General features: G+C 42.6%; 1 protein-coding gene across 1 annotated transcript in view; it reads left to right on the plus strand.

The window, feature by feature from the left end:
* The window catches only part of NUP205 (nucleoporin 205), a 48878-nt gene that overhangs the window by 1749 nt on the left and 21702 nt on the right, over nt 1-25427 (plus strand). The window contains exons 2-21 of the mRNA XM_075602568.1: nt 3531-3673; nt 4295-4466; nt 5370-5514; nt 5838-5997; nt 7599-7827; nt 8523-8687; nt 9508-9683; nt 10040-10156; nt 10962-11099; nt 11387-11537; nt 13472-13677; nt 15489-15671; nt 16708-16758; nt 17289-17498; nt 18572-18671; nt 18752-18889; nt 20426-20615; nt 21088-21208; nt 22029-22110; nt 23727-23891. Coding sequence (XP_075458683.1) covers nt 3531-3673; nt 4295-4466; nt 5370-5514; nt 5838-5997; nt 7599-7827; nt 8523-8687; nt 9508-9683; nt 10040-10156; nt 10962-11099; nt 11387-11537; nt 13472-13677; nt 15489-15671; nt 16708-16758; nt 17289-17498; nt 18572-18671; nt 18752-18889; nt 20426-20615; nt 21088-21208; nt 22029-22110; nt 23727-23891 — 3042 coding nt within the window. The remainder of the gene's footprint in view (nt 1-3530; nt 3674-4294; nt 4467-5369; nt 5515-5837; nt 5998-7598; nt 7828-8522; nt 8688-9507; nt 9684-10039; nt 10157-10961; nt 11100-11386; nt 11538-13471; nt 13678-15488; nt 15672-16707; nt 16759-17288; nt 17499-18571; nt 18672-18751; nt 18890-20425; nt 20616-21087; nt 21209-22028; nt 22111-23726; nt 23892-25427) is intronic.

The raw sequence follows: 25427 nt of genomic DNA on the forward strand, positions 1-25427 counted from the left end.
GAATGAATCACTGAACCAATTTCACATTCCCGCTGAATAAGGCTGCGTCCCCGCTAGTGCTGAGCTCGCTGAGCGGACGGCGCTTGGCGAGGTGATGTGTGTGTGTATATATATAAAGCTCTCCAAGCATGAGCGCGCTCAGCGCCAGCGGGAACAAAGCCTAATTGCTATCAGAGTGTCTATCACGCTGATGCACATAAAATTACCGGCAATCACCGGTAGACTGCACGCTGTAGTAGGAATTCAAATGAGGGTTAAACTGACAGAAGTGGACCACAGATCACCAGTAGACTGCACGCTATAGTGGCACCCACTGTTCTATATATTTGTATGTACTTATATATAAAATAGATGTGGTGATAAATTCCCTATAACCTGATAATTTCACATCCGTCATCGATCTTCACAGTGCTCTAATTATCTGAAGGTTGCATTCAAAGCCCAGCTGAAAATTCACCTCTTAAAATAAGTATTTCATTAAATTATTGACGCCTCTACAACTGACTCCAGGTGCCCTTGACCTCCCTGGCTGTACTTTTAATGCACTTTTTTATCTCCTGTCCGAACATGCCACTTAGATTGTAAGCTCTTCTGGCAGGACCTCCCTTTTCCTTATGTTGTAATTTACTTGTCGTGCTTATCCCCATTGTATTTACCTTCTATCGTAATTTTGAAAAGCACTGCATAAATTAGTTTTATATAAATACAATTATACATATGAGGTTCTGAGCTTCACCAATGGGAGACAGGCAGTGGAGTGCTCTTCAGCTCTTATAGATGAGCATAAATAGGTGCAATATGTACATCTAGATTTCATAGAAAAAGGACATCAAATATAAGTACAGTACCTTTTTGAGATAGATGCGGCGTATGAAATTTGATGCCATAGTAATTTTGTTACATATGAGTGCGGTTTCCTGGTGTTCTGCAGAGTGGAGGAAATTGTGTAACAGTTAAGTGGTCCTTAAAGGTTCCAGTGATAGGTTAAGTTGTGTAACTGTCCTCTCCCTCGGATATCAGCGTTATCTGGGCCCAGTGACCCAAATGAATGCTTTGGCATTCTGCAGCTAAATGTACCACTTTAATGAAAATCAATGAGTGTAGAAGAAAGATCATGGAGTTTTAAAACTTTAGCACCCAGAAATATTGGCTGTGGGAGGACCTCTTGATGCTGAATTGAAAAAATATTATAGGTTTTTCCTTTTAACTTTTGTTTCCTTATCCAATAGTTAAATGACAGATGGATGTCTCTAAATATTCTTCCAAATCTCACTTTTTGCAATTTTAACTGAACAGTGATTGGTATAAAAGGCTAAAACTAGATTTGTTTTGAAGGGGGGAGAAACCTGTACAAGTATTTTACATTACTCTGAATGAAGGTGTAGTTGTTGCTCTTGGTTGTTTCACCTCAATGACAAGTTGATCAGATTTATTATGCATGATTTCAGTGGAACTAGTAATGACTTTAATTTCATATAGCGCTTTTCTTTCACAATTTCAGTGTAGTACAGAGTAAGGCCACGTCCATAGAGGGGGTAGCAGTGCTGAAATCTGTGCCATTTCATGCACATGCGGGCGCGATCGGGAGGCGGGGCAGTGACGTCGCTGGGCCAATCGCCCCGCGACGCACCAACGTCATGGCGCTGTGACGTTGACGCTGCTTCGCGCTGATTGGATGTTTTCAGCCGACAGCGCTGTGAAAAACAGCTTGGCTGTCGGCTGAAAAATCCAACACCTCCGCACGCCTGCAGACGCTCGCGTGAGCCCCCTCTAAAGACATCCTCATTGAGGATGCAGGGGCAATCCGGAGTGAAGCTATTTGAAATTAATTTCAGTTGGTTTCTGCCATATTTTTGTTGTAGAAAGGGAAAAAATTATTTCAAATAATATTTTTTATATTTTGCAAAGAAAGTTGAAGCTCATAACTCAAAGTATTGTTGTTTTATTTTCTTGGCAATATCACACCTAATACACGGTGAAAATGAGATCCCACTAGGGTCTAAAAGGTTTTGAGATTGTGGATAGCAGACTTGACAGTTCTGGGTAGCTGGCATTTTGTTTTTGCATATGTCACATACCAGAAACCCATATGGAAGTTTTGGCTACAAATTAAATTTTTAAAGCCCCTCACTTGTTTTAAAGAATGAATTGAATGGCATAATCGAGAAGAAGAATCCGAGTACAAAGGAAACAGTTTAAAAATGTCATTTGGAATCCTGTTACACCTGATTTGTAGGCCAGCTGCCGTATAAATGTCAGTAGTGTTATTTCTTTCAGAAATTGGTAGCCGTTGCAGCTGACTAGGTAATGTACTATATTAGTGCAGAGATCGAAATCACCACACGGACATAGTCCTCTATTACCTATTTTTGCCAAATAACACATGCTGGGTGTCGTCTTTCCTTGAAGCATTCTGGGGTTTGGGGTTCTGGCTATATATTGAGAGAATGGGCATCAAATGCTGTAATGTGTAGGTATAAAATATAGAAACAATGTAGGCAAAACTGTCCCTAATACCATAAAGTAAGTTTGCATACAGGCATACTGTAGCATTTCCTGCAATATTTGTCAGTATCCTGTTTTTTTTTTTTTTTTTTTTTCTTCTGTGTTAAATCTGTGTTTTCATTTTATTAAAAAAATAAATAATCTTTTATGTAACAACGTAAAACTGACGCACTTTATTTTGGTGTTTCAGTGCACTCCTTTTAGTTTCCATAAGCCCCTTGTGTCCGAACGGTGACTGGGCAAGAGGTGGAACTTTATAGGAAATGATGCTTCATTTTAGGTTTTTATCATCCTTTGGTTAAAACCCCAAAATGGAATCCCTAAATATATAACATAGATTTAGTGCATCCAAATAACCACAGAACATCTCCCACTGTTATACTAGATTAGCTTCCGCGTGTTTACTGTACATTATACTCCACCAAATGCCAATGACTTTCAAATGTATTTCTTCTGTTCTTTCTCGGGGTTGGTGTTATGTATCTATTGCTTTTATTTTTAATGACATTCGTGATGAACCGGTTACTTCTTGTTTTTCTGAGTTGGTTTTCTTGCCAAGATGTAGGTTGCTTGGCAAAGGGGAACCAGTCGGTAATGGACAGATTACTAAAAACAAAATAATTTCACATTCTAAAAATGTCTGTTATATCCTTGCAACTATTAGAAAGAATAGTCTGGAAAGGAAAACGTGCGGGAAATGTCTATTTTAGAATAAAGAAAAAGAGATGGATGCGAATGGCACATTTGTAGAAGGAATCTGTAGTAGCGTGGTCATTGACAGACTGGTTTTTCTTTATTGCATTGATTAAAGGAAAACACTAGGGTTTAATATTTATGGCTGGTTTAAAGTATCAGGCCGTGAATTATCAGATGAAAAGCAGGAGGTATTGATTGCATTACTATGGCCAACGTTTCTATCCCATCCGGGCCATTCGATATGGCTTTACAAGCTGATAGCAAGATGAAAGGATAAATACCCTTATACCAGCTATAAAACATTTTTTCCCTGTGATGTTTTTTCCTAGGGGCCAGCCTATGGGGACCATACAAAGACGTCTGGCAGGCCGTAGCGAATGCGATATGGAAAAGACAACCTGAGGCAGTCCATTTACTAGACATAGTTCTGAAAAAACACAAACCTGACTTCATCTCTCTCTTTAAAAACCCGGTATGTTGTTTATTTTATTTTTCCCCTTGTAAAATGTATATATTTTAACTTCTTTGTTTTCTTGGCCCTAAAACAAACCGGTGCTGTTAATTACAGAAAATATTATTTGATCTTCGAAAATGTTACATTTCCTGCAAATTACTGATCTTGGATCTACCCGATATTGACTGACCTATTGTATTTTAACCCAAAGGCCTTCATTATTAAAGCAGAATTATTAATTTATAGCTTTTACTTATCTTAACTGGGTGGTCCATCTTGGTTCCCGAGATATAGTATGTAGTGTTTTTTTTGTGCCTGTGATTACACACACAGAAAAATGTGACTGTTGGGGGTCGCCAATAGAAACTCGAAACGCTATATTCTGGAAACGTTGCAACTTTCTGTTGGCTGCTGTATTTACGCACTGAAGTTACAGATAAATAGGTACTGTAATTTCTGTGAGGTTCTTTGCCAAGGAAACCGAATGAGATGCAATTGCACTGACAAACGTCACAATGGATCAGAATCTAAACATAAAAAAAAACCTATTACAACAAGTTCTCGTTGGAATGAAAGGCAACGCACTTTTATGCTCTAATACTAGTGTTTGTTGCTATTCATTATTCTTTTGCTTCATAGCCAAAGAGTGTCCAGCAGCATGACAAGGTACAGAAAGCCAGCACAGAGGGCATTGCTATTCAAGGGCAGCAGGGGACCAGACTCCTCCCAGAACAGCTCATCAAAGAAGCCTTCATCCTTAGTGATTTGTTCAACATTGGAGAGGTGGCAGCTGTGGAACTACTTTTGGCAGGTAGTTGGCATTCATGCTTTCTATTTCTACCAGTGTAACTTTAAATCTTTTATCTTCCGATACGTGCCACAGCTTTTAAAGATGCACATGGGATGGAAGCTTGGGACTCGCTCTCCTCGCGCTGGAGATTTACCTCCTTGTGTGTCCCATTGGATGTCAGCACAAATTACTGTGCATTAATGCCATCAATTTAAAAGCAGAACATCCATATTTGAAAGCAACCTTGCATATGTTTCTCATTAGGATAATTATATAGTTCTAACCAGTTATCTGGAGAGTTTTTAGTAGTCTCTAATAATTAGGTATGAGGAAATCCTGAACATATCAATAGTGCTATGTACCACCTATCTAAACAGAGAAATTCCTCAGTGGGTCCCCTGTCATTTGAGTTAATTTGCCTTTTGAAGCTACTTGTAGTTATCTGAAGGTGGGTCTTCAATTGGAAAATTGTGTAGGGTTGATCGCTATAATTTTTTTAAAGGTGCGATCCCACGTAGTCGGACAGTTGGATTTCTTGGGGGGGCTCTGAATGGGGGTGTGTTAGTGCTTTCTTTACCCTTATCGCATCCTGTCTTTTATCAGAGGGCCAATAGGTACAGTGACATCGCAGTGAGATCACAAGAAAGGGAGCAGCCAGAGGAGATCAAACCCCATCCCAAGTCTAACTTAAAAAAATAAGAATAATATTTATAGGTGTCAGATTTGAGACCCCTTAAACATGTCACTGGAATTAGTTTACCTTGGCCTTAGGAGGGATTTCACCTTTAATACAGAACGTTTGATTGAGGGTGGTGGGTGAAGTGGAATCTTCCTATCTTGAACACTGCTTTAAGTTAACATGTTGTGTAACCGTATGGCCCAAATTCCATATGCCATCATCATGGAAATTTATTTGTGTTACAGGGGAGCACCAACAGCCTCATTTCCCCGGTCTGACACGGGGCTTAGTAGCGGTCCTTCTCTATTGGGATGGGAAGAGATGCATTGCGAATTCCTTGCGAACCCTGATCCAGTCAAGGAGAGGCAAGACATGGACACTGGAACTCAGGTACTGCAACGGGCAACACTCTCCCAGGTCTCTTGGAATCTAAGCACCGACTTTATATTGTGTTGATCAGCAAAGTTTGTACTACCTCCTTATGACTTTACCATGCTTTTTTATCATTTTTCTGTTGTGACAAATTATACGTTCTGTACTTTAAGTCTATTTATGTATGTCGTGTGTAGAATGTGCAGGTGTATAGGGCAGGCTATTTAACCACTTTTGTACTATTTGGACACTCAAATAACACATCAGTAGGAGGTTGTTTTTCTCTCTGCACCTCTGGGTTTCCGTGTAACGCTTCCCGTATCCTCTTCTCTGGTTCACAGTGCAGAGCTGGTGTCCATGACAACGCGTTTCACTGATGAGCTTATGGAGCAAGCGCTGACTCAGAAAATTCTCACCTTGGTCTCTGACATTGTTGTGAACAATGAATTTGAGAAACTGCAGAGAGAGAGAGGACTGGGCAATGAAAAACATCGCAAAGAGGTGAGAGTGGGGGTAGTGGGCCTTCTGCTATGTGATCAAATACTCTCTTGCTATTTTAGGTGTTGAAAATCATATATTTTTTGTCTTCTATAGCAGTGGTGCTCAACTCCAGTCCTCAAGACCCCTCCAACCGTTCAGGTTTTAAGGATATTCCAGCTTCAGCACAGGTCACGTAATCAGTGGCTCAGTCGAAGACTGGTGTTGAGAATCCCTGTTCTATAGGGCTGACCGTGTACGCAGCACGGTACATACAATTTTTGCAGGCACAATGAGTCACTACCCCATAGGTCTTGCATTCTAGTTTTGGTGTATGGGGCAGAGAGAAAAGGGAATTGCCTGAGGTCACAACGAGCTGACAGTGTGATTTGACTGTCTACGGTGTTTGGCCGCAACTAAAACGCCGCCACCAGGAAATTTCACTGTGACGTCCGCTGCGGTCGCTCTGACAAACCAGGTCTGATAAGTGCATGTTTAAATGTCCCACACAGGACCGCTACACTGCTTGACTTCTCGGAGCTTGTAGACTGGCTGCATCAATGCTCCCCTCTTTAACTACCTCGCGGAGCAAAGACCTTCATAGATTTGCTAGAAGAAAATGGCGCAGTTTGGTCATATTTCTAGAATTTAGCTTTCCTTCTAAAATCACTGGGGTCATATATGAAGAACTCCATTTCAATATCTATATTAAATCCTACACTATAAATATCTTCTGTTACTTCTGGTGTGGACTGGCTTTCAAAGGATTTAACTTTTTGCAAAATGAAGAATTTCTGGTTGCCGTACAAAACGTTACCAGTGTTAAGGAGCATATGCACTCCAAAAAAAAAGAAGCAGGCCCCCCCCCCAGGTGAGAAGCAGTGGGTCTAAGAAGTTGAACTGTGTTAATTTCCACTCCGGGGACCCCCTGCTCCCTGACATAAATACCGCTGTAGGGGGCGCCGGTAGCAGCTCCGCAAGTTTAAATGTCCCGGTTACGTGGGCCAATAGGAAGCCGTAAGGGATAACGTCACCGCTTCCAATTGACCCGCGTGATGCTTGCAATTTAAATGGCCATTATAATAATAGTCCCAACTAGCCAGCCGGAGCTACTTCTGGCACGCCTTAGAGAGGTATCTCGGGAAGCAGGGGCTCTCCGGAGCTGAAATTAATGCGGTTCAGCTCCGGAGACCACCTGCTACACACCTATATTATTTTTTAAAAAAAACCAGGCGTGCTATTTTAAGGTACAACTCGCTTGACTTATAGTGTTATATGCTCATTTTGTTTTCGTTCAATTTGGCAGTTGAGCAGATTCACCAATTCTTGGTTAATTTGGGGTAATATGCTCTTTGTCTGATTGTGATCTGGTTTTGGGATTTCTTGCAATGGGTTGTTTTGTTTTTATATATATATATATATATATATATATATATTTTTATTTTTTTTTAATGTTTTTGAAACTTTTTCAAGGATCAACACTAAAGTTGTTTTAAAAGTATCCCAATATCAGATCTAATCTATAGCACTAACCAAAAGCAATGTTAAATTGTTGGCTATGTGGCATGCAGGAATTGTCTAAAACAAAAGAATGTAATTGTTTTGTAATTTGCCTGGATTGCTAGGTTTCAGATCTCATAAAGGATTCCCGACAATCTTTGGCAGAAAGCCTCTTTGCTTGGACCTGTCAATCTCCGCTGCCCAAAGATGATACGTTGCTTCTGATTGGTTATCTGGAAAAAGTAACTGTGGAAGCCGATGGCTCATTGGACTGCGTTAACCTGTCCCTTCTTATGGCACTTCTCTACTGCTTCGATGTCAGTTTTTTGGAACAGGGGACAGATGATAGAGAAGGTATATGCTTCTTAATAAACATCAAGAGCACTAAATCACAGTTTGCCTTATTAGTTAGGTTTACATTATTATTGGTGACATCAGCGATGAGTGGCTTTAGTTTTAGTAAAGTCATAACCCAGTTAGGCTATTTTCCCCAGTGAAGTGTTTCTGATTTGCAACATCCATGTATCGGGGTGGGAGGGAGTGGGGTGTTTAACTGTGACTGCCAATCAATGTTGCTTAATGTTTTTATAGTATTAAGGAGTTATTCATTAAACTGCAATACTGCCGATCGGGGCACTATCAAACAGAAACTTCCATTGACTTGATTTGGAGTTTCCGTGCGATCATGCCTCGGTCAGCGTGATCGCATTTTTAAGAATAACCCCCTTAATGTTTTATAACACATGTTTTAGCTCAAGTTTTCCTATTATTGGGGGGGTTGTACCCTGGTGCTTTTACAGCTCAAGAATTGGGTCCGGAAGCTTAATTTCTGAGGGAAATAATTAAGGTGGAAAATAATCAGAATATCTGATACATTAAGGATATAAATAGTACTATTAAACATTCTTCCAACCCACACTGTAGCAATTGTATGTGGTTCCTTAAAATAAACAAACAAAAATTGGCTGTTTATACATTCATGTTTATGTAGAATTGAAGACGGCAAACAGACTTTGTAATACATCCCTTCTCTTGTCAAACCTTCTTAGATCTGATGCAACAAATGCCCATGCTCACTGACAGACAGTATATTATATCCATCCACGCACTGCTTCATGATACCCAGCCGTGGAAGCTCCCAGGCCTGCAGGCAACAGTCAGACTGGCGTGGGCCCTGGCACTGCGAGGAATATCTCAGTTGTCAGAAATCACAGGTATGACGCTCGCCATGTGCAACACGGCAGCCAATGTGCTCATAATGATTGTGCTTGTCCTGGAACAGGAATATCTATCTCTGCTCCCTCTGTTCCTCCCCCCCCCCTTCTTTTGCAGCTCTGCCTGCTAGCTTTATTTGGATGTAGCTATCCCTGCAGCTTCACTCCTAGTGCAGATGGAATGGATACATTTATGATACTTTTCTCTCCAGCCTGCTAGACCCTGGTTGCCCTGGCAACATCTCTAGTCCTCCAAGTTAAATGGACTTTTCCATTCTCCCCTGTCTGTTTTCATAGGTAGTTTAGCCCAGACCCTGTTCCTGTGTTACAACCATTACACACTTCCTTTTCCTTCCTGACCTGGCTGTGAGTACTCCTATGCTACACACCTCTTGGCAAGGCCATTTCCTTTTTACCTGCCTCTGATTATAAAGCACCCACACAGAGAAGCACTTGGTGTGCTTTGGAAAAGGGGCAGAGTTAAGCGAACTGGAGCTATTCACACATCACACGTGACCCTGGTTCCAGGATAGTGCTTGAAGGCAAGCCTGTACATTCTGGCTGCTCTCTTCTTCTTAGTGGTTGGAAACAAAATGCTGGAAGTGTACAATGTGTTGATTACGTTAAGTTGCACATGAACATGGGATCAGAATCCAATCAAACACTCCAGTGAGCCATGCCATATGCTACATTGGTATTTTGTTAGCACTTTTCCAGTCTTATGAAAGCATGGGGTTCCTTTACTAGTGAATTGTCATTGTGATCTCTGTAGCTATTGTTATCTGTACTAACAATGTATTCTTTATTTGTCTTTCCTTAGCACTGACAGAATTCACAGAGGCAGACGAAGCAATGGTGGAGCTAGCTATTGGCGGCAATGCTTTCCTCTTCCTCACAGAGGCTGTGGTGGGGTCAGAAAGCTTCTGCCAGGATGAATTCTACATCCGCAGGATCCATAAACTGGTTACCGACTTCCTGACACTCATGCCTATGAAAGTGAGTTGTTTCTGCTCATCTTGAGCATCTAACCAAAGATGTAAGGGTGTATTCACTTCTAATCGTGGGGGAAATAGACTTTTAAATGAACCCACTTAATGCCAGTCTCTTTATACTAGTACAGGAGTGGCCAACTCTAGTCCTCAAAGGCCACCAACAGGTCAGGTAATAGGGATATCTCTGCTTCAGCACAGGTGGCTCAGTCAACGACCGAGCCACCTGTGCTGAAGCAGAGATATTCTTAACCTGAGCTGTTGGCAGCCCTAGAAGACTGGAGTTGGCCACTCCTGTACTAGTGGTTTCGTTCAACTTGCTTGTCTACACATGGACTCATTTACTCCCCTATGTACCTGCAGGTGAAGCAGCTGAGAAACCGAGCAGAAGAGGATACCCGACTGATCCATATGAACATACAGATGGGCAATGAGCCCCCCACATTCCCTCGGCGGGATCTCGAGCACCTTCTGTTACTGGTAAAGTGACGTTCTTAACCAAATATACGTGATAAGCCGTAGTGGACAGCCATTTTGTAATTGTCCTCCACCCCCACCCCCCCCCCTGTTGTCGCCATACAAATAGGAGGATAATAATATCCAGCGCTAGCAGTCCCTAGACAAAATTACAAACAACAATATTGTTAACCAGAAAGAATATGTATAATTTATGTATATTTGCACATAGGATTTTTGTTCTTACAAATATTTTGGGCTGTTTTTACAGTTGCAGGAGCTGTTTGAGACCTGGACATATTATTGTCTGTGAGGTTTTTTTTACATTTTTTTTCCATATTTAAAAAAAATATCTAGAATAGGTTTATATCTTTAACTGATTTTTTATTTTTGCTTGTGATTTTTGAATTCTAATTCAGATTTTGGTGATTCATTATTCCTGATGAATACATTGTATAAGCTTTTTGTGATTGAAATATTATTTCTGTTTTATTATACATTAAAATGAGCACTTTAGGGGAACATAGCTTTTTCTGACTTTCGAAGTGAGATTGAAATGAGATACTTTGTTATTTAAGCTGTACTGATCATAAAAGCTAAAGTGCAATAGTTATTTGAAACCAAATTTCCGTGGTGCATCGAAACAAGCGCTTGGAGCTGCAAAAATGGAAAGCGGAATCTGTTACACGTTGGTTTTTGCGACCAGGGTAGTACCTATTCAGAAATACTCACGCATTCGTAACTGGGAAAAAATCAACCATTTAAAAAACGTGGCTAGTGTGACTGTAAAGTTCAAATGCATTGAATGTCGCACCTGTAATCCTGTCAGATTGGTGAGATGTACGGAAAAGACTCCTTTAACCTTGAATTGGGTTTGGAATACTGGTGTCCCACAGAACCCCTCCAGAACATCACCATGATGGGGTCCTACCTCGGTGTGGCCCACCAGAGACCCCCTCAGCGTCAGGTATGTACATTATTTGTAGCAGGATAGTACTGGTGACTTCAGCTTTGTATCTACTGTACTTCATTATTGACCAGTCAAATCTTCTTGTTCTATTGCCTTGGGCACATTCAAGCTGTGATTTGGGACCCAGAAAGTGATTCAGATTCCCCCCCCCCCCCCCCCTCAGGTGATCCGTTACTAATGTTTTCTAGATATTTTGTTACTACTTTCCTCACTGACCTTCCCAATTCTGCCACTTTTCCAGAGAGAGATAATAATGGGTTACTCATTCATGTTCTTTGTTACAGGTCGTCTTGTCCAAGTTTGTGAGACAAATGAGCGACCTGCTGCCAGCCACTGTTTACATACCATATTTAAAGATGCTTCAGGGCTTGGCCAGTGGACCACAATGTGCCCATTATTGCTTCAGTCTCCTGAAGGTCAACGGCAGCGGTCATGGTAAGAAATGACAGAGACCAGTGAGCCGCTGCAACACTAACTGAATATGGTGATCTCTAATTTAACTAGTGGTGATTTTGAGGTTGCTAGATTAGGTGCATCCGATTTAAGACTGTAATTGGTCTAATGGCTAATTTAAGGCTGATTTTGCAGACGAGGTGTGTGTGTGTGTGTGTGTGTGTGTGTGTGTGTGTGTGTGTGTGTGTGTGTGTGTGTGTGTGTGTGTGTGTGTGTGTGTGTGTGTGTGTGTGTGTGTGTGTGTAAAAATAACAGGAATATGCACACCAAACATTTTGGGAAAAAATTATTGAAGTGAAACTTCTTTCGTGGCACCTCATTCGAACTGGGGCAAAAATGTATTGTGGAGACAGAAATGAAACGGATGTGACGTCAGTGCTGGCAGTTGAGGCCGGGCTGTGTTCTGGCTCAGCCCGACCCCAACACTGACATGATCCCAACCGCTCAAAAAATCAGATGCCGGCGCCGCTCCTAATGGCCGCTGCTCCCCCCCACACGTCCGCTGCCATGCCGCGCATGCGCAGTAGTCATGGGGACGCAGAGGAAAGCCACGCATGCGCAGAAGCGGCTGGCAGCGGCGCCGTTCCCCGCCCGCTGACATGCCGATGGACAGGAGGAGGGAGGCTGGCACCGGCGCCGCTCCTAACGGCCGCCGTTCCCTGCCCGCTGCCATGCCGCCCGTCATGCCAGCTTCTATTCCGGGGGGGGTCTGCTCAGAAGACCTCAGACTGAGCCCCCCGGGTCCGCAGCTCCGCCGGGTGTGGGGGGAGTCAGGAGAGAGGGGGCAGGACACAGACAGAGAGACATACGGTGTGTACACACAGAGAGATACACACACACACACACTGACAAACACACATTGACTGACACATACACACATTGACTGAAACATACACACACACACACACACACACATGACATACACACACTGACTGACATACACACACTGACTGACATACATACACTGACTGACATACACACACTGACTGACACAGACACACTTTGACGCACGCACACTTACTCTGACGCGCACACACTCTGACGCATGCACACACACTCTGACACACGCACGCACACCCCAGTGATGTACTGAACACCGCCCCTGAATGATGTGCCTATTCCTCCCCCCCCCCCTTTGAGCTCCCCCACCCGCTCAACATTCATGATGCTGGTACTGCTGCCAATAAACACATACGCACACACTGACGCACGCGCGCGCACACTCTGACGCGCACGCACACTGATGCGCACGCACACTCAGATGCGCACGCACACTCTGATGCGCACGCACACTGACGCATGCGCACGCACACTGACGCATGCGCACGCACACGCACAAACGCGCGCGCACACTGACACACTCGCACACACACGCGCACACTGACACACTCTGACACGTGCGCACACACCAGTGATGTGCCGAACACCGCCCCTCAATGATGTGCCTATTCCCCCCCCCTGTGAGCTCCCGCACCCGCTCAACATCCATGATGCTGGTACTGCTGCCAATAAACATGACCCTGCCAATCAAATTTACTCATACTCTAAGCAGTAATAATATTATTGTTACTTTATATGTTGCTGACAACACACAAAAAAGTTTCACTTACTATGCGCGTGCACAGCACACACAGCTTTTTTTTTTTTATTGGCTCAATGTTTCGGCAACTCTCTGGTGGAAATATGTGTGTGTATTCTCCCTATCTATATATAGGATATGTGCTATGTTTTTGCAAAAAACAAACAAAATGTATTTCTATAATTTTGGGAAATGTACAGAAACGGGTAACATTTCAAATCGGCCTTATGTTTCATTAAAATAAATAGGACCCTAAATATCAAAATGCTCTTGTTGAACCAATTAAGAGTTCAAGAAACAATGTTGAAACACTTTCCCTGATGTCTCCTTCTGTCAGCTGAGAACATGCAGGCAGCAGGGGGCAGCCCCGTGTCCTGGGAGCATTTCTTCCACTCGCTCATGCTGTATCACGAGCACTTACGACGGGATCTGCCAAGCGCAGACAGTGTCCACCTACGTCATCCGCCTCTCCGGGGCATCACCCAACGCGAGCTGGATGGGCTCATCTCCTGCTTGCAACTCACCACCACGATCATTGAATGGGTAGGTTGTTCCCTTTTGGCTCCAACGTCTCATTGACTGAGCGACTGATTGAGCCACCTGTGCTAAAGCAGGGATATCCTTAAAACCTGACCTTGAGGACTGAATTGGCCAACCCCTGCTCTAATGTAACTTTTATCATCACATTCCTTTGATGGTGGACATATTTCTCCCAACCTCTGTTCCTGGTCATGCTCTTCAATATTGCCATTCTTTGCACATCCTTTTGGAGATCTTGTGAAATCCAGTTTTAAAGGAGCATTGCCTCACCTGTTTATATTTTGTTTTGTTGTTTTCCTTTTGTTTTGATATATTCTGCATTTCCTTAACTTTACAGCAATGCAATTATCTAAGCTACCCATCGCTCCTTTCACCCGTGACCAATCTGCACAGATCCTGCTTCTCGGGGCCTGAAAAAATATGGTGACCTATTTCAAGAGTCAGAGGTGTGACTTCCTGTAGGCTTGCTATAGCAACCCAAGGAAGCTTTATACATTAAAGTACATAAAGCGTGAAAAGGCATTAAGTGTTATCTGGTAGGGCATAACTAATTTGTTTAAAAAAATAAATAAATAAACAACATAAGATTATGGCTTAAACCTGGTGTTGAACCAGCAATACCATCAAAATCCTGTGGTTTAAAAGAGAGAAAAAAAGTTGTGTAGTATTCTATAATACTTACTGCATTTTATTCCCACGCTCTGCTTTTATAATGAGTTTCAATGTATTAAGCTTCGTTGGGTTCCTATAGCCACTATTTAGGGAGCCAAAGCACTTCCTCTTCTGAAATATGCAGCCATATTGGGTGCCCTGGGAAGCAGGATCTTTGCTGATTGGTCGGCAGCTTGGATAATTAAGGCAAGAAACTGCTGCATTTATTAAAACAACAACAATATGACAATAGCCAATGCCACTTTAAACTGTACAGTTCTGGAAATGCATTTGTGGCATTACGCACATGTGAAGAATAATAGCCTTTGTCTCTTAAACTCCTGAGATATATGAAACTGAATATAAATAGGTGTTAAGATAGCGCTTGGAGAGTTGTCATCTGGTATTTAATGCATAGGTGTCCGTATGCATTTAGCCTGTATTTCCAACGTAGTGCACGGCTCAGGTGAGCATCTTCTTCCCCCCTCCCCTCCACCTTAGTATGTATATCTTTATTTATATAGCGCCATCCATGTGCATAGCGCTTCACAGCAGTAATACACATGACGTAATGTAACTGGTAATGGGAATAAGCGCTTCAGGCATAAAAGTACAATAGGAAAAGGAAGATTTACAATCTAAATAGATTATATTTATTAGATTGTGATAATTCCGATCGGGAACCATCGTACTTAAACTCCCATTGACATCAATGTAGTTTAATGAATAACCCCCTTAGGGAACTTTTCGAAGCTTCCGTGTCCTGTGGACCAATCGAAAGCCATGACCTTATCCGGTACAGCTTCCTATTGGCCCATGTGATGCGGGAGCTTTAAACCTACATGAGATACCGGCACCCCCTTCGGAGATAAGTATCTCTGGAAGCAGGGGGTAGCTACAGCTGTAATGATAGGTGTTCAGCTCAGGAGAGCCCCCCCCTGCAAAATGGCAACACTTGCAGTAGAGCTCAGGGAAAATCCTTCATAATCCCTCTCAAACTTAATTTCCAATATGATTTTTCTTTTTAGTTGGTTCAGTTGCAAAAGTGAGGAACCCTGGAACACCCTCTCTAACTGTCCTGTTCTCCTATCGGCTAATGTGTCTTTTTGATACATTAGATGCGCAGTGATACCCTATCGTGCCTGTTCTTTGTGCTATTACAGAGTGAGAGTGCCCGCCTGGCTCTGTGTGAACATGCCCAGTGGACGCCAGTGGTTGTGATTCTCGGCCTGCTGCAGTGCAGCATCCCACCCATCCTGAAAGCAGAGCTACTGCGGACGCTGGCTGCGTTTGGGAAATCCCCAGAAATAGCAGCTTCACTATGGCAGTCTCTGGAATATACCCAGGTTAGTGGCAGTGACACAGAGTAAGGTGTACTGTAGCTAAAATAGACCATGAAGCGCTCTCCCATGTAACACGCATTCTGCTGGTGGTGGTTTTATAATGTAGCACAGCTTCCCCTTATAGGATTCAATTTCGCGTTAACGCACTGCATGAAACTGCGATACTATGTGTCTTATACTGTATTGCACTAACCTAGCCCTTAAGAAGCTTCATTGGTGTTCTAAACAAATGGAAGGAATTACCTGTGTAATACCTGCTCTCCCATTTTTAAAGACCCATTTTTAACCCCATCACTGCCAGTGGAGCTACATAACATTGTTACAATGTATTCAGTCATAAAACCACACAATCCGCAGACCCGCATCTTCACGTGACTGTTTAGCCACCTATATTAGATGCAATAATGTTAAAGCCCTTCGCCATGCAACATCTCCTCTTGAGCCTTAAGTTATTGTTTCACAGATTAAGATCTGTTTAATAGCTTTTAAAAATGTAGGCCCCAAAAAGGGCATAAATTATAATGGAGTATGAAAGTCCTATTTATCGGAGGGTGTACAAATAATCGAATAAAGAAATCCTCAGTTAGTTTAGAAGATCAGGGTTACGTTATAAAGCATGATGTAGGTTGTGTGATACCTTTTTAGTTGATCGACTTGAGAGATCCTATAATGTGAAGATCATCCGAAACGGTATCGGGCGTCCTGAAGAGACATGCGAGTGTCTCTACACTATCATTTCATCTTTGGAGACCTCATGTTGGTATCATATATCACAACGTACAATGAACCTACAGTTTTCCAGGACCTATATAGCTACCTCATCTTGTTTAATGCACATAGTTGAAATCTGAAAACTTCAGGAATATTTTGCAGTAAATCACATTATCCGTATCATTGAAAATAAAAATAAATCCATTATTTGCATAGAGAAACCTTGGCTGCAATATTAAATAGCAAGCATGTGTACAGTGGAACTTAATTGCTGTCGGGCAAGAAAAGTGAACAATGCTATTTTCTCTTCTGTTACCTCTCCAAATAGATTTTGCAGACTGTGAGATCCCCTGGGCAGAGACAGGCTGTAGGAATTGAGGTAATTATGTAAACCATGTCCTTTTTTTCAGCCCTCTTGTATTGTTCATTGCTGAATTAACGTATCTTTCTGATCTGAGTAGACATTACTAAACTTTGCTAGAACTTTCACAACAAACTTGTGATCTTGTGTGAATGCACTTTAGTTTCTATAGGATGTTTGCATATGTCCCATCTACATGTAAGGAAGCCACCAAGGAAGATTGTTGCTTTCTTTTTCTTCCCCCAATTCGGTTTGCGACTGTGTATTTTATGGTTTGTAGTTAGTGTCTCATCACCAGGCGCAGTGCAGGTTTAGGACACACAACATATTCAGTGTTTAGTGCCCATTTAGTTTTATTGTTGCTAAACTGTTTCAATCAGTGTCAGAGCCTTTTTTTCCCCCTTGATTACTTAATTGCCGATTTTATTCCTAAACCTAATTATAATGAGCACTTGTGGAATAGATTTATGGCAGGTTTGTTGCCGCCTGCTCCAGTGTTGGGGATAGTTGTAATTCTATTGCTCTCTTTTGCTTTGCTCTTGGAAAAGGTGGAACTGAATGAAATTGAGTCGCGGTGTGAGGAGTACCCCCTGACTCGTGCCTTCTGCCAGCTTATTGGTACCTTGGTGGAGAGCTCTTTTCCGTCCAACTTGGGAGCGGGTCTGCGAGCTCCCGGTTTTGAGCCCTACCTCCAGTTTCTTCGGGATAGCGTGTTTCTCCGGTTCCGCACCAGAGCTTACAGGAGAGCTGCTGAGAAGGTAAACTTGCAGAAGCCCCACACAGCACAAATTACAGGCTGCAGACAAGCTGCCCATGGGACTGTCAGACATGGGAAAGTACCAAAGACTTCAGCACAGTGATAAGGCAAAAAGCAGAGCACATGCAATGTGTTAATTTCATGCAACAATCAGTTTATCCTTTTTATTTTATTTTTTTTCATAGATATATAGCGAATATTACTGAAAAATAATGGTGCCTGCCCCCAGCACCATTACTTCACATCTTGGCAATTTGTGAAGATGGCACCGAAATGCAGTTGGTTTCCCACTTTCAGAGGCTGTTGTACTAACAGGCTATCCCACCTGCATTGTGGGAATGGTGCCTGTAGTTTGAATACGCTGCTCGTGTTAAGGAAGACGGCTCAGTTTCACCGTATTCGTGCTGGGGAAAGGAAGGGCTGAAACTTCTTGCAAGGCAGTCTCCTTTAGTCCTGTATGGTGGCTCAATCTGTCCCTGCTTTAGCGCAGGTGGCTCAACCCATCCCTGCTTCAGCACAGGTGACTCAATCGGAGGTTCAGTCTTTGACTGAGCCACTGATTGAGCCACCTGTGCTGAAGCAGGGATATCTGTAAAACCTGACCTGTTCGGGGTGTCTTCAGAACTGGTGTTGAGAACCCCTCCTGTATGGGGAACTGCACTCGGGGACATTTTCTAAGCAGTGCTATGTCGTAAAGCAGTTTGCAGGCCATTTAGTTGTCTGAGCACTGCTTTGTGCAGTTATTGTTCTCTGTGTCTGCCACCCTGTGCTGTATTCAAAACTACCAATGTGTAATGTCAATATATGGAGTTAAAACAGGACTTCTTGTTTGCAACCGCTTTATATGCAGACTGCACCATTTACAAACTGTTTTCATAAGTAAAATGATTGCAGTATATATATATATTTTCAGGTTTGCAGACTTTACGTGAAGTGCGAGTCTGTAACGTTCAGTAATACAAACTGCCTCACAGTGTGCATCTCGCCTAATACTTATGGGGAAGGAGCCACCAAGGCTACCATTTTTTTTCCTCCCCTTTTAAATGCGTTCAGGTGACCTTTTCTTCCTTGCAGTGGGAGGTAGCTGAGGCCGTGCTGGACGTCTTCTATAAGCTCCTTCGAGACTATGAGCCGCAACCTGAAGACTTTGTGGATCAGTTTGTGGAATCGCAAGGTACGTTTCCTCCTTCACTGCTACGCATGCGGTGATCCGGCCGTGCAAGTGGTTCCAATCCCGTCTGCCTCTTGTTTTAGGGGAAGAGAGAGTTGCTTTCAAGCCCCCTGGTTTCAGCCTAATGCATCATCTCCTTAATGAGTCCCCCATGCTGGAGCTGTGCCTTAGCCTCATGGAGGAGGGGGTCACCCAACTGGACACCTACGCCTCTTTTCCTGGTAAGTGTTCCTGATATACAGTCACAAACGCATCTAAATAAAGCAGCATTCATGTTTAGGAGGAAATACCTTTAGCCTCACTTCTCCCTCCATATACAATGAACACGGTGCAATATGTGGCCCCTAGACTCTCTATATGTTACTGTTGCAGGGACAACGCAGCCACACGTGGATGTTCTGAGGGTAGGCTTTTTATTTCAGCCAGCAAAAAAAACATGGACCAAAAATAACAAAGCTTTTCTTAAGCACACAAAGGGTTAACAAAAACATATCCTTGATAAGGACTTCGCCCTTTTCCCAGCGAGGGTTTGTCAAGTCCATGTTACAGAAGAGCAAGAGTTCCAATATAAACAGACCTTATGGCAAGCTTTCTCCCTTCAGAGCTTGCGCATGTCTTCCTCTGGTGCAGTCAGGAAGAAGAGCCCTGAACAAGTCAAGCGTCTGTGTTTTCAAGCCCCTTAACAGGCATCTTGGGACCCGGTTAATTAACCCAGCCTTTTCAAAGCTGTGATTAACCCAGTCACTGCTGGACTGCAGACCTATGCATAGGTCTCCCAAATATACTGAATTCAGACGGTCGCAGTTACCATTCTCCAAATATAGTTTCTCCTTTAATATGTAAATGTAAGTAGCATCACCATCACATTATTTTTATTGTGGTACCCTCGCCTCTTGCCTTCCGATAACTAGAACTAACGGGAACATACGCTTTTGATTTGTTTTGCCATTGTTTGTAAAGAATTTAAGATATTGTGGGGCAAGCAATTGATATTGGCAAATATTATTTGAAATAGTGGGCGCTGGAAGAATGGTATTCCCTGATACAAACATGGTGAAAATGTAACACTGAATGGTTCTTTTTGCCACACCGCTTCTGTCTTTTTAGTTTTGAATGTCTCTAATTAACATTTCAAATGAGATATATTTGTGTGTAAAAATGTAATGTTTCCTTAAATTGATAAATGATTGAAATGTCCTATTTTTGTATTTGCTGAGAAATATACATTTATTGCAGAACTGTAATTTTTTACACATAGGCTACTAGGGAACCTCGCTATAAATCTCAGGGTAAGTGCTGAGCTATTCAGTGTCTTGTGTGTCCCTCATTCAAGTGTAGATTGGAAGTGCAGACCGTGCCATTTTCTAAGTGCAGAAATAATGTTTATAGGTAATATTACGTCCGGCACAATTTAGATCGGCACATTCACATAGTAATGGACTGACCCAGCTAAACCCTGAACCTTCCTGTCCACTTTTTCAGTTTGTGTCCTGTTCCCCAACGGTCTTTCTAACAGCCTCACCTTACAAGACATTGCAGCGTTGCATGGGAAAGTCTATCCCTTGTCACACAACTGCACAGCTGGTGCGTGTGGAAGAGTTGTTCTTCAGGGACTTAGTGGTGTAGCACCAACGTTTTCCATCATTACGAATATTGAGGTTGACCGTTGCATGCCTCTGTTCTTAAAAACGTCCTATTTTTGCTCTGGTGATGGGCACGGGATCAAAGGTAGTGTGAAAATCGTCTGTTTTTCCCAGGTAAAAAGCACTTGGAGAAGGCAGTGGTGTTCTGCTTCATGCTCCTGAATCTGACCCTGCAGAAGGAGAACCTCTTCATGGACCTGTTAAGGGAGAGCCACCTCTCTCTGATTGTCACCCCTGTGGAGCAACTCCTGCAGGGCATCAATCCCCGCTCCAAGAAGGCTGACCATGTGGTGAACATTGCTAGGTGAGCAGTCACAGGAACGCCAGTTTATACATTATTTACAAATGACTGAAGCCAATGTCCGAGCTGGTGTCTTGCAGTGGGTTGTTCACCAGTGTGATTTTTTAATCTTGGTTTTTAAATGAGTGACCTGGTGGATAAACAAATTAAAACTGGACAGCAAAGTGATATCCCAGCTCCTGATGAAGTGCCTTCGTACGTGATGCCATGCTCCCAATTAGGAGCCCCCTGTGACAGCAAAAAGGTTAATCACTGTAAATGTAAACCATGTACAGTACACAGAATATACATGTTGCTTCTGATTATCACTCGTTAACTATTGTTTTATGATTTCACCGTGATATGGGACCAAAACGAGAGAGGGAAGTAAATTCATGTTACACATCTGTTTGCAGTTGGAATGGGCAGTGTTGATATTTTTGCATGTGCTGTAATACTCACGGGTGCTTATTCCACCCCCCCCCCCCCCCTTCAGATATCTATATCATGGGAACAGCAATCCTGAGCTTGCGTTTGAAAGTGCAAAGATCTTGTGCAGCATCTCCTATAACTCCAACATTCAAATAAAGCTTGTGGGAGACTTTACCCGGGACCAGGTAATGTTACTTGACAAGATGGGGGTCTGTATGCCTAGTGTATATTTTGTATGCATTGTTGATGCTTTCAGACCATTGTGTCTTAATCTGCATGTACACTTGCAGCAAGGATGTCTATAATGCAATTCTCTGCATAGCGTCGGAAGCCTCTTCAACAGCAAACGGTAAACGTAGAACAAATGGACAATGTAATTCTGTTAGGTGTCACTATCTCCTTGTAAGCAAGTATGTGTGGTGTGCATTTACTGTATATTGGTGGTTCCCAGTCCTCTCTGTACCACCAGGGACCCCCTATTTGTATAATATTTACACGTCTCATTTCAGTATGATGGTATACCTTGGTTAAATGCATGATGTTAGCTGCTTGCTTTAAAAAGAAAAAAAAACTTGATTTGTTTAACCACATGCTGGAAGATATAAGCTGTCAACTTTCTTTTTAGGCTTTAAGTCCATTCTATGCAAGAACAAAAGAGGGAGTAGGTGATATGGTGCCTTTTATTGGACCAACAAGTAATTATGTTACAAGCTTTTAAACCTCGCAGTAGGGTAGGACTGGATGAAGGACCCTGAGAGAGCTAAAAGCTTTGTAACATGTCTCCCTCCTTTTGTTACTACATGGAAGAAAGGCCCAACACGGCTCCCCACCCTTCTTTGCTTACTATAAAAGAAGGAACACTGGGGGATTGTGTATGAGAACCCATCATACAAATTAACAACATCCCTGCCTGTGTGTAATCATGTATAATGTTTTATACACACACCCAGAATGTTCTGGGAAAAGTAGTAAACGAGAACTTTTCTGTGCTTTTGTTTCCGGCAGAATGTCAGTCAGAAGCTGATGGCTGGTTTTGTGGCGTGTCTGGACAGTGAAGAAGCCGAGGAGTTTGTTAACCCCAATGAAGGTGTGTGTGTGTGTGTGTCCCAGTGTAGCAAATCCCTGCCAACACACTAACCCGCAGCTGAAGTGTTCTGAGGAATGTCCCCTTGGTAACTGAAACGTCATAGACATTTTCATCCCTACGACCTCTAAGGCAGGGATCTACAACTAGCTTTCCAATGGGGCCAGCCCCTCCAAAAAAATTAGGGGGGAAAGGACTTCTACTAGAAGAATTTGCAACCATTTAGAACACGTTTGCCATATATATTTATATTTATCCTGACTTACAAGTGATTTGGGATGTAAAAAATAGCACTTGCCTGGGAGCGTGCACTGAAATTAGCATAAGGACACCACGACCAACTCAATGGCCATTAGCTGGCCAGATATGTCCTGCGGGCCACCAGTTTATCTATGTATTGATCTTTACATATTGATTATAGAACATCTCTGCTCACCATTACCTCATGAAACATTTAATGTAAAACTATTAAATGCTTCGCTAGTTGAGACATTGAGAAAATCCATATTTAATCTATACTCCGTCCATTTCGAGGCGACCCTTGTAAAGCTTGAATATATGTACCTTTTAGAGGTAATAATGCCATTATAATCACAGTGCAGGTGTCACATGGGCCTCTACATGCATCTGTGAGGTTGAAGATATTATATTTACAACTAATACCCCAGTGATGCACTCAACCTCACAGCATAATGGAAAGCAAAAAAATAACATTTATTGCTAGAATTAAAATATTATCAAGGAGAGAACTAATAAACTTAAAAGTGAATTAAACAATAGCTGCGATTGTGTACGACACACACCCGAGACCGGCTGCAGATATGATCACTGACGCAAGTCTCAGACACGCTAGTATGAGAGTTTGTTAGCTGCAGTTTAGCTAATACAGTACAAGGCTAATAACAGTTTATAGCATTTAGCCCAGTGATCTCACGAACACATCATCATTGCTATTTCAGCCCAGAATAGGATATAGTATCACTAAACCCCTAAGTGTGGTGCTCAGTGGGAATCATAGCCACTGACAGTATACAGTGGTCCATGAGCTGTTCTGAAGTTAATAAGTAATGTTATCAAACTGTTCCTTAGGGTTCCGTAGTCACTTGGCCTCACTGGTGCTGATCCAGTCACTCACTTTGTCACTCAGCATCTATTGGTTTATTGTACGTCACTTAGTTGATAGGTTTTCTCACCTACACGAGTTTGAGCCCAGACCTCTGCCCTAGCAGTGATCATATCTGCAGCCGGTCTCGTGTGTGTGTGTGTGTGTGTGTGTGTGTGTGTGTGTGTCGTACACAATCACTGCTATTGTTTAATTAGTTTTTACGTTTATTCGTTCTCTCCTTGATGATATTTTAATTCTATCATTAAATGTTATTTTTTACTTTCCATTATTCTGTGAGGTTGAGTGCATCACTGAGGGATTCTTTTGCAAATATATTGACTGTAACCAGTTCCCTGATGACACCCCTCCAGTGCCAGTATTAATGCTACTAGCTGAGCATGCACCCTCTTCACTATTGTACCACATACCTTGAACCTTGGGTTGAGGATATTCATTGAAAATGGAAGGAACTTGTCCTGTGTGATCTGATTTGGATCTTTCCTTTGTCCTCCAGAGATGCAAACTGAAAAAAAACTGGCCAAGATCCACCACAAGACAAAAATTCACATTCTTAACCTCCTGATTACCTCGCTGGAAATGAAAGCTCCCAACCTGGCGCTCTTTCTCCTAGGCTACGAGCTCAAGAAACCAGTCAGTACCACCAACCTGCAGGACCCAGGTATGTGTGGCCACGTGAAAGTAACAGTGATTGCTTTGCAGGGGATCGTTTACACACTTGCGCATACACCTGATATGGAATTTTGTGGTTACCATCATTAGGCCTTTGTGCAAATAAACATTTGCTGGTTTCTGATGTATTCGAGCCATTTGGAAATGCAGATCTATTACTTTACAGTATTACTAGACAAATCCGTATTGTATTGTTTCACTTTATAAAAAGGGCTGAAGGTTATTGTGTGTGTGTGTGTGTGTGTGTGTGTGTTATATATGTATAACAAAAAAATCTACTCGCCACCTAGTACCAAACGTGTATACATACATACACACCGTGTTCGACAAACCTATACATTTGCACGCCCCGGGTGAGTGGATTTAACATCGTGGCGAGCTCCAATTGGACCAAGCAGCACACGTTTGGTACTAGGTGGCGAGTAGATTTTTTTGTTCGGCGTGTAGATTTTTGGGTGATTTGTCGACCACTGTGTGTCTGTGTGTGTGTATGTATGTATGTATATATATATATATATATATATATATCATCACAACAAGCATTCATTATTTTAATGGCAATAAATCTGTATCGTTGTGCAGAAATACCAGCCATTAGTCTTAGGAGCCAGAGGTCTGTTGAGCAGGGAAGGCAGCGGGTGGCTTTCCCAGGTCCAAGCCTCCTCTTTCTCCCTCTTTCCCCCCCGTTCGTGGCTCTGGCAGACAGAGACAGTGTGTCTGATACAGACACACACACTTGTAGGTCAGTCAATATTGTTTGCATCATAAGTGCCAGATGTAAAAAAAAAAAAAAAAAAAAAAAAAAGCCATGCCCCTTTCACTTAAATCTGATGGCTATAAGTATTTTAAAATATATTTTTTGAAAGTGCGTTTGTGAGGAGGGAGAGTTAAGACGTGGGAGAGGTTTTATTTCCTTTGGCTGCTCCCTTTTATCGGCCACTGTTTTGTCCTGCAAGTGCTTGCACAGCCAGAAACCTCTCCCCTTATCTTGATTTGTCTCTGAGGAAAGAGGAAGAAATGCAATTTGAAATTATTTTTCTGGAGAAGTCGTCAAATTGTTGTTATTCGCATTGTTGGATTTGTTTAGGGGAAACAATTGGTCGATTAAAGTCTTTACAACATGTTTGCTGGCTGCAAGCGTTTGCCTATTTTACGGGTTCTTTTAGCCCTACCCCAAGTACACGATAAGGCAATCCGATACATTTTGTTCACAATCCAGTGCGCCTTTTTCAGAGCGAGACCTTGGCAGACATTTGTATTGGTTCTGTGCAGTGGCGTAGCTAGACATGTGCGGGCCCCCGGGCAACATTTCTTTCAGGGCCCCATTATGAGTGAACATATTCTGTAGATTCTGGAGTTTCCATCGGGCCCCCCGGGCGTGTTGGTGGCCCTGTGAGCCCACCCCCTCTTTTACACCTCCTCACTCTCCTCATGTATTTCTCTCCCCCTCTCACACCCCATCCCTCACTACCCCCTTTTCCTCTCACAATACCCCCCTCTGCTATCACTCAGTAACCCCCCCTCC

This window comes from Ascaphus truei, chromosome 5, assembly GCF_040206685.1.
Source record: "Ascaphus truei isolate aAscTru1 chromosome 5, aAscTru1.hap1, whole genome shotgun sequence".
NCBI lineage: Eukaryota > Metazoa > Chordata > Amphibia > Anura > Ascaphidae > Ascaphus > Ascaphus truei.